The sequence below is a fragment of the Pseudomyrmex gracilis genome, unplaced genomic scaffold, assembly GCF_002006095.1.
Source record: "Pseudomyrmex gracilis isolate BER0280 unplaced genomic scaffold, ASM200609v1 scaffold_7, whole genome shotgun sequence".
NCBI lineage: Eukaryota > Metazoa > Arthropoda > Insecta > Hymenoptera > Formicidae > Pseudomyrmex > Pseudomyrmex gracilis.
In genome coordinates, this window is record NW_018020591.1 from 1,263,356 (window position 1) to 1,275,910 (window position 12,555).

At 38.0% G+C, this 12,555-nt stretch overlaps 4 protein-coding genes across 9 annotated transcripts; 2 read left to right on the forward strand and 2 right to left on the reverse strand.

Annotated features, from left to right (window-relative positions):
- Nucleotides 1-1,746: 1,746 nt before the first annotated feature.
- Nucleotides 1,747-4,544, reverse strand: LOC109859506. The gene is made up of 6 exons (XM_020437842.1): nucleotides 4,143-4,544; nucleotides 3,179-3,284; nucleotides 2,867-3,075; nucleotides 2,507-2,715; nucleotides 2,134-2,409; nucleotides 1,747-2,007 (listed from the first exon to the last, which is right to left on the reverse strand). The coding sequence occupies exons 3-6, from the start codon at nucleotides 2,999-3,001 to the stop codon at nucleotides 1,890-1,892; spliced, it is 738 nt and encodes a 245-aa protein (XP_020293431.1). The 5' UTR covers nucleotides 3,002-3,075; nucleotides 3,179-3,284; nucleotides 4,143-4,544; the 3' UTR covers nucleotides 1,747-1,889.
- A 462-nt stretch (nucleotides 4,545-5,006) lies between these two features.
- Nucleotides 5,007-5,943, forward strand: LOC109859514 (Sjoegren syndrome nuclear autoantigen 1 homolog). Of its 2 annotated transcripts, none has more exons than XM_020437850.1 (3): nucleotides 5,007-5,373; nucleotides 5,520-5,728; nucleotides 5,821-5,943. In XM_020437850.1, exons 1-3 carry the CDS (start codon nucleotides 5,292-5,294, stop codon nucleotides 5,923-5,925), a joined length of 396 nt encoding a protein of 131 aa, XP_020293439.1. In that variant the 5' UTR covers nucleotides 5,007-5,291; the 3' UTR covers nucleotides 5,926-5,943. The 2 variants fall into 2 exon arrangements, with proteins under 2 accessions (XP_020293439.1, XP_020293449.1); XM_020437860.1 differs by having other exon boundaries at nucleotides 5,011-5,373; nucleotides 5,529-5,728.
- A 524-nt stretch (nucleotides 5,944-6,467) lies between these two features.
- LOC109859477 (beta-1,3-galactosyltransferase brn) lies at nucleotides 6,468-8,315 on the reverse strand. Its single transcript, XM_020437777.1, has 2 exons — nucleotides 8,122-8,315; nucleotides 6,468-7,878 (listed from the first exon to the last, which is right to left on the reverse strand). The coding sequence occupies exon 2, from the start codon at nucleotides 7,816-7,818 to the stop codon at nucleotides 6,478-6,480; it is 1,341 nt and encodes a 446-aa protein (XP_020293366.1). The 5' UTR covers nucleotides 7,819-7,878; nucleotides 8,122-8,315; the 3' UTR covers nucleotides 6,468-6,477.
- A 1,186-nt stretch (nucleotides 8,316-9,501) lies between these two features.
- On the forward strand, nucleotides 9,502-12,555 carry LOC109859485 (probable G-protein coupled receptor B0563.6). Of its 5 annotated transcripts, XM_020437810.1 has the most exons (8): nucleotides 9,504-9,586; nucleotides 10,313-10,452; nucleotides 10,629-10,662; nucleotides 10,829-11,082; nucleotides 11,192-11,418; nucleotides 11,480-11,781; nucleotides 11,867-12,098; nucleotides 12,207-12,554. In XM_020437810.1, exons 3-8 carry the CDS (start codon nucleotides 10,640-10,642, stop codon nucleotides 12,411-12,413), a joined length of 1,245 nt encoding a protein of 414 aa, XP_020293399.1. In that variant the 5' UTR covers nucleotides 9,504-9,586; nucleotides 10,313-10,452; nucleotides 10,629-10,639; the 3' UTR covers nucleotides 12,414-12,554. The 5 variants fall into 5 exon arrangements, with proteins under 5 accessions (XP_020293390.1, XP_020293399.1, XP_020293408.1 ...); XM_020437801.1 differs by lacking the exon at nucleotides 10,629-10,662 and having other exon boundaries at nucleotides 9,502-9,586; nucleotides 10,316-10,452; XM_020437819.1 differs by lacking the exon at nucleotides 10,629-10,662 and having other exon boundaries at nucleotides 10,829-10,965; nucleotides 12,207-12,555.

The following is a 12,555-nucleotide window of genomic DNA, read 5'->3' on the forward strand; positions in this document are numbered from 1 at the left end:
ATAGAGCATGCTCCTAATTGCCCCTTAGGGTACGCTCTAACGCGACGCGAACACCTAGTCGCCATATTGTTTCCGGTGACGCGAACGTATTAGAGCGCGTTGGAGCGAGTAGGAGCATGTTGGGGCATGCGACGCGAACAAACCCTATGTTTACGATACTGAAAAGTGGCGGAGCGGTATTCCCCACTTTGACCGCTTTTTCTTCCCTGCGCGAATAGTGTCCTATTCTCTCATTGAACCGAGTTTACACCGATCGCTTAGGTTGGATCCTCATGCAGACACTGGCGCTTTGACACCGAGCGTTGATTGGTTAAAAGCGGTTAGGGAGGGTAAATTAGGGTTGCCATTTACCCTCACCATCTGCTTTTTACCAATCAACGTTCGGTGTCAAAGCGCCGGTGTCTGCATGAGGATCCAGCCTTAGAGCGCTCGCAGACAGAACGCGGCAATGGTTACGTTCAGAAAACGGTTGAGAGATCATCACTTATGATAGGACTATTCTTCAAAACCGGCAAAGGTACCGAAAGTATGATCCAATCATAAGTGATTATCTCTCAACCGTTGTGCAACTGTTGAGTTGTCTGAACACACCCAAATGGCTGCGTTCGGAGAACACGCTATCAGCGCTATTGCGTCATTCTATCTTTGTTTTACATCTAGGGAGCAATAAAGATAGAATAATGCAACAGCGGGCGTATTCCGTTTGACCACGGTACGATTGACCACCGTACGATTGAGTACCGCTACATAAGGCTATCGCACACAAAATGACATTCATTACCTCCAAATGTTAGTGATCTCAATGCATTTGTATAAATTCATGTCATTATTGTAAAATAAAGAATTTGTTTGTAATACTCTTTCAAAAATGTAAAAAATATAAAAACTAAAAAAATATTTTATTTTACTATTTTATATTATTATATTATTATTCATTACACGACAGTTATGTGTTTCTCGATTCATGTCATACTGTCGTACGTGTACTAGCTGTCATAATATATTATAATATACATATAATATATAATAATAATAATAATAAAATAAAAATATAATATATTAAATAATATATATTATACATATAATTTATATTATATATTTATAATGTTATACTTTATATTATATATTATATATATTATATACATACTGCCGTAAGGTCATTGACCTCGGCCGCGCGGCCTTGGCGGGGTCATTGACCTCGGTCGCGCGGCCTTGTTGGGGTCACTGACCTCGGCCGCGCGGCCTTGGCGGGGTCACTGACCTCGGCGGTGTTACTGACTTCGGTCACGTGATTAATTACACAAAGAATTTTCTTGCTATTCTTATAGTTTAGAAAAAAAAATACTTTATAACATTTTGTCTGTAATATACTCTCTAGATGATTATTATATTATATATATATATAATCTCTTATATTTATAGTCCGATATTTTATAATTTTCTACGTATTATATTTCATGTGACTCTGTTTTGTATATTTAATGTGCTTAATTACATAAATGATACATACCAAAAGCAAAAGATAAATGATTTTATACTGGCATAATAGCACGAGTTTTTCTGTCATTTTCGTCCACAAATACACCAAATTCATTATAACATAGTAAAAGTTCAGTTGTATCACGTATGTTCGATATTAAAACGCAAATAGGAAATATATATAAAGTTTAGCTTCGTCATCAGGAAATTTTACATTATGCATAAAAATATATACTGTCATTGTTAAAAACATAAAAAAGCTTTGAGTCGTTGTCGTATGTCATATATAATTGATGTTCTCTCACCAACTACATTACCAGGTTTTAAATTGATTTGGAAAAATTTTTGACATCCTATAATAAGAAAATTGGATGTAAATATGGCACAACTGCAATGTTCTTCAGTTTCAATCAATCTTCCGGATTAATATCCTGCGGATATTTGGCGTTTCTGAACACGTGTACACAATACACGAGGCTACCGATTAGTGTCAGAAATCCAAATATGAGAAATACTATTCCCAAGATCCTAGAATAAATATTCATATTAAGTTCTTACATAACACATTATGCATTGTGTTATATTTTTTACGTTGGGTAATTTAATAATTCTGGAAAAAATACATATGATTTAATATTCTCACAGTATTCTTACCAAACGACTAACGGTTGGAAGAACTGTAAGACGATGACGAAGCCTAAAGTAACCAGCAGCAAACCAAGATTGAGAAATAACATGAGGCAACAGACGCCTTTGGTGTTTGGACAGAAAGGATTCGGCGTCGACATGGTCTCCACGATTATACCGCCTTTCCGTGACGTGCGAGTTTTCACCGTTGAAGTGCCCGATCTACCGGAACCATAGCTGTAATGACTAGGCGCTCTGTGGTCCAATCTAGAGCTCGGTGCTAAACTATGACGTGATATCCGACTGTTTTAAACATAAAATTACATACACGTATCACTGATTATTTTTTACGGAATATCTAATACGTATTGCAGTAAATCGAGATAAAAATATGGACCACCTTATGTCAGAAGTGGCTCTGTACGCAGCACTGGTGACGTATATATCCGAACCGTTGTCACAGATGCTGCCGTGTGAGGCACTTTTGCGAAGAGAATGTAAGCCGTGTTTAGGAGATCCGGACAACATCGAGTCGCGAGTGTTGTGCACGCTTCTCGATCTCCTTTCTTCTTCTCTATCATATTTGTCATTCTTTCTTGTTGGTTTCACCTGAAAGAAAAGAATATAACAATCACATTGCCAATATACATCAATTGCAAAAAATTATAATACAAATTATAAAAAATCACATAAATATGATAGAATATTGCAAGTTGAAACGACAATTTTTTTTTGCTACAAATCGGATGAAATGTATTACCATGGTAGTGTGTTCGTTAGCGACGATATACTCGGACACGGTGCGATCCGAGGGAGCTCTGTGGCTCTCTTCGCCATCTGTAACGTAATCGCGGCTCGCGTTAATGTGGTATCCAGCGTATCTCGAAGTGTGCATTTTTCTATCAGTGCATTCACAATGTTGAACGCAAATATTACGCGATCGATCAGTAACACCTGCTTAGTTCTTGTCTAAAACAGAAATAAATAAATTCAACTCTGTGGTCAGCGAACTATCGGAAATTTCACGATTGCTGAAGAACAAAAGAAACAGAAGAAGAGAAAATGTGCTTACTGTAAGCACGCGATGTGACAGAAGCGTATTTTCTTTTCATTCTTGTGTATTGCAAACTTGAGGAAGAAATTGTTCTTCATACGCATTGTTTACGTTTTGTTGATATCTGAAACAGAAATATTTCGCAACATTTAGCATCTGTACATGTTTTTTCAAAATTTTTAAAGGTGTGTTGCGAGCTACGATCGATTATTTAGATTTTGTCTGACAGTGTCGATTATTGTCTCGCGCTCTTCGATTTAAATGCTTTAGATTTCCATAATTAGGTGTGGCATTCCTTTGAGGAATCGCCTCGCGTATGTGTGTGATTGCAAAACGATGCATTATCATGGAATTGTCTTGACGATCGTAGGCAGTGCGCGTTTATTGTGCCGGGCGCATCCTTATTTAGTGACGATGATGTCACCTGGCAAGGACATGTGCATCTCCGATCGGCAATGCGCGCACACCCTTCGCCTCCTCCTACTTTTCTCTTTCAAGGCAACATCTCATTAACATTAACGTGTCTCACAACAAATTGACATTTTTCGACGGCTACTTTGTTCTCAATTTTTATTTTGAAAGAGAAAAATGAGAGAAGAGATTGCGAATAAGAGAAAAGTCGAACGAGTGAGATACTGATAGAGCCGTTGTCCGAAATACGTTCGTTCACGTAAATCCGACCGGTTATTGAATTATTTACACTTTACGTTTTTTTCACGTCGGTAACTTTTATTTTTATTTATTTATTTTTTAAATAAACTTGGTAAGTCACATGTGAGCGGCGCGCAGGCGCCATAGATAGTTCGCGAGCTTGTGCGCGCAACATATTTCCCAATATAAATCGCCGCAAAAAGCGTCAACGGGAAGATAATCGCGCGCGCGTCTTTTGGCGTCGAAAGCGTCGCCGCCTCTCCGAAATCGTTCCGCTCGAGATGCTCGCGTCAAACTCGCTCGCGAGAGACCGGTCCTTGTGTATGTGTACCTTGTCAATCGGTGTCGCGAGATTTTCTCCCCACAGAAAGCGAACTTCTTCGCGAACAGGCTTTTTTGCTCTCTCTCGTTCTGGAAACGTGCGCTGGGACCGAACGTGGTGCGTGAACCTCGGATCTTCGTCACGACGTACCGATCGCGCGATCGGTCGGACAAGTGTTCACCGCTTCTCGGTCCATACGGGTTCCTCTCCCGTTCTCCTTCTCTCAGAATCTTCCAGCACTCGTGACTCACTCGCGTACGCACATGCACGATCGCGTAAAATCGCGTCGATCCGCAAAAGATCCAAGATACGATCCAAGAATCGACTGAGAGCCGTTCGTCGAGTCGCTCTCCGCACCTTGTTCGCGCTAACTCGCGCGACTGGAACAGCCAGGAGTGGTTGGTGCTTCAGCGCTCGCGAGCGAAAGGCGCATTTATCCACATTCATCGCGTAGCGTGCGGTTTTCCACCGACGCCTAGCTTTAAAAGGCGAGTTCAGGTGTGAGCGAGCGCGCTCGCGGCTTATCCTTGCGAATTGTTCCCGCCCGCGACGTGCCGCCTATGCGGTTTCTCCGCGTCGATTCGAAAATTAAATATAAATAAGTAGTCACTTTTTTGAAGATTTGTTCTTTCAAAAATTTCAATCGGGAAATTTACAAAGAGAGAGCACAATTTCGATCACACAAGATAAACAATGTACGAACGAGTGGACGAGTTCGACCGAATTTGTCACTTTATTGTCTGCGCCGCAACTTCTATTGCGCTACTACGGATTTTTGTGAACGACAGAAATAATGCGGGAAAATCATGCGAGAAACGTTCGAATTTTTATAATTTCCAGCGCGCGTGCGCGAGATGTCATTTACGAAGAGCTGCGCGCCAAAACGTGTCTGTTGACTAAACTCGGGAACTTTGACAACTTCTCAGTGGTGGTAAATATTGACTGATCACAGCTGAACGGACGCTGTCGAGAAAAACAGAAGTATTGCCGAGCGTTACGAGAAAGCTAATCGAGATGAACCGATTCGCCAAACATCCCTCTTGACATCGAGTGCTTTTGACAGTTCGCCACTACCTTCTATGTTCTCTGATGAAAGTGATATTTTTATCTTGTATTTATCTTTGATATTTATCCTACCCTTTGATACGCGTATTTCTTATGAAGTTTTATATGAATGAAGAACTCACAATGTCTCAGCACGGAGCTGCTCTTCAGACGTACAACCAGGAGCTCGTTAAATGTAATTTTACGTTGCTTAACCTAGAAATGTCAATAACAAAGAAATCTCCGCGATTAGATTTTTCCGAAAAAAAAAAACTGAATCTATTACAGTTTTATATCTAAATGATCAATATCGAGCAGTTAAGTTTATTCATATAACGAAAGTGTTTGTAGGTTTGGAAGAAATGAAATTAAAACGTTCGGAACTCCAAGCCCAGATAGAAGCCCAGGAGGAAGAGAAGAATAATTTGCAACGTGAAATCGAGAAGATGTCGTGTAAACTAACACAACTGAACGATAGTCTGGCGAAAAGAATCTCCGTTAGGAACGAATATGACAGAACTATTTCTGATACAGAGACGGCGTACATAAAAGTAAAATTACAGCTTGTGTATTTTCTGATAATCATTTTTTACATAAATTTTTTACATTACATTACGGTATAGTTATTATCTTTGTTTTATAGATTTTGGAAAGTTCGCAGTTGTTGCTTAACATGATCAAAAAGGAAGCTGTGAGCCTGGATCAGACATTGATCAAAGCTAATATTGAAAAGCAACAGCGCTATTGAGAAGTGTGTCAAGAGTGTCTGTACAATGTATTTATTAAATTATCAGTAAGTGCCTATATTATCACAGAGGTGTAATTTATTAATTAATCAACAAGTACAAAATCATAAGGATACTTACAAACTTTTAGGTCATAAGATTCTCTCTTAGGTTTTTTATGAAATATACTGATTATAAATTCTCTTAGGTTTTATGAAATATTATGTTGTAGAAAATATATGTGTAAAGTTGTATAAGTTCATAAAATTGTCGGATGTCCGACGGTTTCACAAACCTAACACTAATCAGTCTATGGGAAAATAAAATTTTTAGATCAAGCAACAGGATATCTTTACAATAAATTGTTTAGAAATCAACATATTGCATGTTTATATATAAACAGATGTGATATATGAGCATTAATATATACAATTTTGCAAACGATAGTTTCTTTTTGTTTTTACAAAATATGCTATTGTGACACACATAGTCTTCTCTGTTTCTTAATCTCGATTAGGCAAGAGTCGAGTCTAAAGCCAGGATACATTACATCTTCTATTACCTAATAGTTGTTTTTAAGCGTTTCCAAGATTTTTTTGCTCATTCCACACTTCTAGAAGCTCGTTAGAATCTCCGTATCCGTGAGACGCTATGACGTACTTGTAACTATACTTCGTGTAAGCTTTTTTATAGAAGTGGAACTCTTCGCAATGAAATGGTACTATATTGGCTTTCTTGGCTACTAGACCTAGATAAATATCGTCGAATCTGAAGTGCTTGGTGTAGAGACTGGCGTAATACAAATCCAAAAGGGCTTCCTTGGACAGGATGTACGCACCAGCCGTGACGTACGGCGGCCACAAGTTGTACGGATATTCCTTCAACGGAACGTACCATTTGGAGAATTTGTGTCGCTGCGGCGATGACCGCATAAATACGAATCCTGCGAACATTCTTGTATCGTCGAGCGGATCAAAATTGAGAATTTCTCGCCTCGTTCTGTTCAATACGGATGTGTTCAGCCCGAGATCTTCACGTTTCTCATATATTTCATTTTTCTCAGTATTTTCATTTGAAGATTTACGAGCGATAAAACTTTTTGTATCATTGATCTCTGAGGTGTATGTTGCATTTCTAACACTGTTGGTTTCTTCGTAATACATCAAATCGGATGGTTTGATTTCTCTCTTGTGTGCACTGTATACTTTTCCGGTTTCTATGAGATAGAGCGGATAATTGCCCGGGTTTTTGATAAACGTTGCTACATTTTTCATCGACACGTACATGTCATCGTCGACAAACATGTAGAATTTGGAGTTGGGGCAATATTTCACCAGCCATTTAAAACCCATCATCGTTTTTATGGTGTTGTTGTAATACGAGTCTGTAAATTCCGCTTGTACGACATCTTTGTAGACAGCCGCTTCAAGTTTTAGCCTCGCGTCGAGCTCTCCGTCGTTTGGATGCGTGCCTACTATGAACACGGTCCTCGCTGGCACGTCGAAGAATCTTTTCTCGATTCCCCATGAGTTACGTATCGCGATTCTTCTGTCAAAATTTTCCAACGCGGACTTTACTACGAACACAAGACGGATCTCGTCGTCCGCGTCTTCTTCTTTACACTTCTGCGATTGATCCAAGAGAAAGACGTGCTTGTATTCGTTTATAGGCTCGACCTCGGGCTTTTCGTTGTGTCGCAGAGCGCTCACAAACTCGTGTATGTTGCCTTCGTAGGGATACGCAAAGTTCTCATCGTACGAGACCTCGAACGGGTGCACAAACGCTCCGAAAAATTCCAACAACGCTATCAGACCGAAACCACAGACCACATATCCTAGTCTGATGTTTGACACAAAACGTCGACACTTTTGAACATAAAAACGGACCAAATAGGATTCCAGCAGGTAACAGCACATTTTCTCAACGAGACTTCCGCATAATACGTTGCGCCGAGTTTCTTTCGCGAACCATCGGTCCTGCAATAAAAAATGTTTATTTAATTATCTTTTTGACACAAGTGAACATGCTAACTTTATAAAGTGGTTTCTCTTATTAATGCAATTTTTGTTTTAATGATTTATGGAAAAAACTGTGAAAACTTAGAACATAATAGCCACAGAAACGTGTATCGTTTAATTGATCTAAATTCATACATTTAATTAAATTAATGAGAGAAACACTTGTGTTCGACACTCGAGCTTGCAAGTAAACAAACTTACAAAAATTGTCAATGTGTGTATTTTAAATTGTCGGTATATGTAATAAATTTACAATTGTCATTAGTCATTTCTCGTCGAGATAACAGACTATATAATTTCTGAGACATTACGCGCACATGTTTTTTTTCAAAAATACAAATATAAGAACGTGACATTTCTCTGTTTTTCCTTCAGCCTTCGTTCAGTACCGTCCAGCACCATCTGAAGGATGTGTGCGGAAAATATAGAGAAGAAATATGGCGCCTCTATGGAAATTTACTCGAATTAAAACGACGAAATGGATTTGACAGTCGATAACACACTGACCAGGAAATAAATTAGCGTAACTTTAAAACAGTTTTTACTTCTATAGTTTTACTTTTTGAAATAGTTTTCTTTATCGTTGTTTTCAGATAATCGTGTTTCAAATAATTTTCGATGACACTTTACTTGACTGCTTTCAACGATTACTCAAATATGTTTTCAATCATTTTAGATGATTTTTCTTTTAGTTTTTAAAGCTGAATTCTCTCTTCCTCATCTTTTTGTTAGACAGCAAGCAAGTTCGAGAGGTGATCGAATATCTTCGGTAATTTATTCTTGCGAGTGACAATTCCATTCTTTTTTATTTTACGAACTTTTTTGATAGAACGACTAATTGTCTTGCTTCTTTCATGATTTTTTAACATTGTATTCGGGATATAGAAACGCAAAGAAACGTTTCGTTCTGGGCACAAACTTTAAGTGATTTTCTATGAGGTTTTACAAGCAAGTTTATTTAGATTTATTATAGTTTTATGCGCGCGGCATTCGTTGTTTCATCCTTAGATTCTTTTCCCTCCTCTTTAAGTCTCAGCTCAAGATTGATCGCTTTGCAACGGAGATTGCGTTTTCTTTGTGAGCGACATTATTTTTATTCTCCGCTTCAGCGTTTTTGCTCGAGATGTTTTTTTGCGACGTGATAGACATTTGTTCGTTACGTGTTGCTACTTGAAGATGAGCGTTTCTCAACGCTGAGAATCAACTTTCTTCGCGAGTTCCGTGTATGAATATCCGTTTCTTTATTCACAGTTCATTTTTTATACGACCGACCGAGATATCATCGGACCAGCGGCTTGCTTCTTTGTATTTCAAAACCGACTGATTTGTTCTTTCACGTTGGCGGATATCGAGTCGTCGTCATTCTTTGTCCTTCTCGAACTTGTTTGTCGTCAATGTGTTTTTATTGATCGGCTGAGTGGAAATGCGATGGGGCGAGAGAAGTGTCTTTGATGGTGTTTTATGCTTGAAAGAATTGACCGCAAGCGTTGTAGGGACGTTCTTCTTTGATGACACTGTCGATTGTTTTTCAGTAATGGACATTTTCCCGATCGTCTGTCTCATCAATTTCGAAGAAAATGTTCAAAAGGTCGTTTTTGACTCGTCACAGGAATCAGTATTTTGTTCTCAATCAAGTCTTGAATGCCTTGATCTTTATTAAAATAAGGTTATTGTTTTTTTTTCTTTAAGAATGTGCAGTTTTTTATCGGGACTGTTGGAAGTTGCGCATGTTCTGTAGTTTTTGTAGTTACTGAAAAACCGTTCGCTTCCGTTCTATCGATTTTAACTTGATAAAATCATTTTCTTCGGTGACCTTTAACGTCATCGGGAACACTTGTAATATCCTCTCAAGTAACAAAGCAGAAATTACAAATTTATTAATTTAAATTGTGACGTAAATTACGATAAATAATTATTATGTAAATTAGAAAACAAAGAAAGTAATTTCCAAATAAATTCAAATATCAAAAATCTCTTGCATTGTAGATAATTCTTCGCACAAAAATAAAGAAAAACACACAGTTTATGTTTTCAATTTACATTTTCACCAAAAGTTTATTATAAGGTGACATGTCGTCAGATATTTATATGTGATAGCGTTAAGTGTGTGGGAAAATAAAAAGAATAACAGAGATGTCAATACACAGGGGATTATTAATTATTCTTTAGTTTTATTTTTTTCTCATTGGAAAATATCAACAAATTGAAAACACATGTTTTATCAAATTAAAAAAATATCAATATTGATGCACGCGCGACAATCATGATTTTATTTTAAGTTTTCCTTGTTTTTATAAATATTTTATACCACAATATTTTCACCTGCTGTGTTATTATGTGCTGAAATGTTCATCAACAACATAATAATAGATCTCTCTATTATTTATTCAAGCAGGTTGACCTGATTTACCAAAGGTTTCAAGTATCTTGTCTTGTCTCGTGATTAAATAATCACCCCATGCACCCCTCATCATCACCTTTCCCGTGGAGTTTGCGCAGTGTCTGTTCTTCTGAAGCGAGAACGTTTATGAGGTAAATACACATCGCGCGGTCAAACTTGTTAGAATCTATTATATCTTCGATGAAAGCAGATTTGTGATCAAAGCGAAGTCAAACGACGACGATGTGACAAATCCGCGAAAAAGTAATTTCATCAACTTGCATATCATAGAATTGTTTAAAGGTATTTTAATTTTCACGGCTAACAGTCATTACAGCGATGCTGACAGGAGTGATTTATGGGTTCGTATATGTTGTATTATACAATATCGTATAATAAATCTTGTAAAATATATAATGTAATTGTAAATATATGTTACATCTTGCGCATCTTGTTCCAAACAAAATGTTACTCGAATTAATGTGCGCTACTTGAACACACGTGTATGTATTCAAACAATAATTTCAGCACACTGTTGTGTTGCAAAGATGACAATTCCACCACGGGATCCGTCGAAGATGACGTGCTTCGAACTCACGCGATATCTTTGGTGCACACTTCTTACAGCATTGTAGTTCCGATTATATTAGCCGCCGGCTTTTTGGGTAATGTCACGATCTTGATTGTGCTGTCCAGCACGACGTTTCGCGGAATCGCATATTTGTATCTCAGCGGACTCGCGCTGGCGCACATCGGCGTCACACTGTCTTGGATAATGATCAGTTTGTATTCAAACGAAAATGCTACGTAATGTTTTTTTTTTTTTTCAAAAAAGTGAATAACACACAAACGTGTGTATTTTTTTTTACAATAGAATTGTTTAAATTTCAGCGCTGAGACTGGGCTACGGTATGAGCAACAATTATCCGTCAGCTTTCTATCACGCTCATCTCGAACTCGTGATCATGAACGCTTTCTCGGTCGCCAGTGTTTTCATCATGCTGTGCTTAATCGTGGATCGATACATTTTCGTATTCTTCCCGTCCCGCTTCCGCACGGGAAACGCGCGAAAAAACGTCCACAATCTGATATTGTTTTCCTTCATCGCCGGTTTTGTGGTAAATATCTCGTACAAAAAATAAACATACGGAATAGTCTATCTTTTTATCTTGCTTTTAGATAAGCGGTCCGCTGTCGGTTATGAGGATCGTTCACGCGACGCAGGACGAACTCGGCACTTTGTTCACGTTGCGTGAAAACGTACTCGTTACGAAGAAACCTACGTGGAAATTGTATATCTGGATGATGGAATTCGTCGTGCAGATTTGTCCGTCGATATTGTTTATTATACTGAACAGTTCGATCATCAAGAGGTTTCTTCAATTGAACGCGCGTACTCGACAATTCAACGCAACCGCGTACAAGTTGCGAAACAAAAACGCACACGACACGTCGTTACTGTCTCGCAATCGGGGATATAAGTAAGTGATAATTTTTAGTTTCACAAAAGAAAAATATATAAAATACAAATAAATAAATGAATGTAAAATAAAATTACTTTTGTAGAGAGGAGCAACATTTGGCGATATTGACGACGACAATGATATTGTGCCTTTTCGTGACGACGATCCCGGCTGGTCTCACGTCGATACTGTACAGGAGTTATCATTTGAATCCTAACTATCAAATTTTCCGGATATGCTCGACAATTGTGGAACTCAGCAATTACGCGATTTATATTCACATATATCTCGTCTGCAGTCCAGAATTTCGGAGAGAGTTATTGCGGATTCTGCAAGTAAGCATCAGAAAATTTCGCCGTGTTAATACAAGATGCGCATCTCGAGAGAGTTTCGTATTCGTAAATAAGTAAAATTTTTTAATTTTCTTTCACGTATATAAATAGGGAAAATATAATGAAAATACAGAACAGGATGTTGATCAACCGATCGGAGAAATCGAAGACTACAGTCGACACGGTACCACCGTTCGATTGACACCGGAACATACGAAATTGAATTCCCCCGATTCTCCGACGAAGGAAGCCAAGAAGGAAGAAGCCAACATATCGGACGCAACGGCTTTTATGCTGGAACGCCGAGTTATCGCATAATTATATATATTGTATGTCAAAGAATCAAAGAGAAAAACAGATTTTTCCGCTTGTTAATAAATTATTAAATGTGTTGATAATGTGTAATGGGAGAATTACACACACGTAATATAATAATCAAAAAATTAATATAATAAATTAA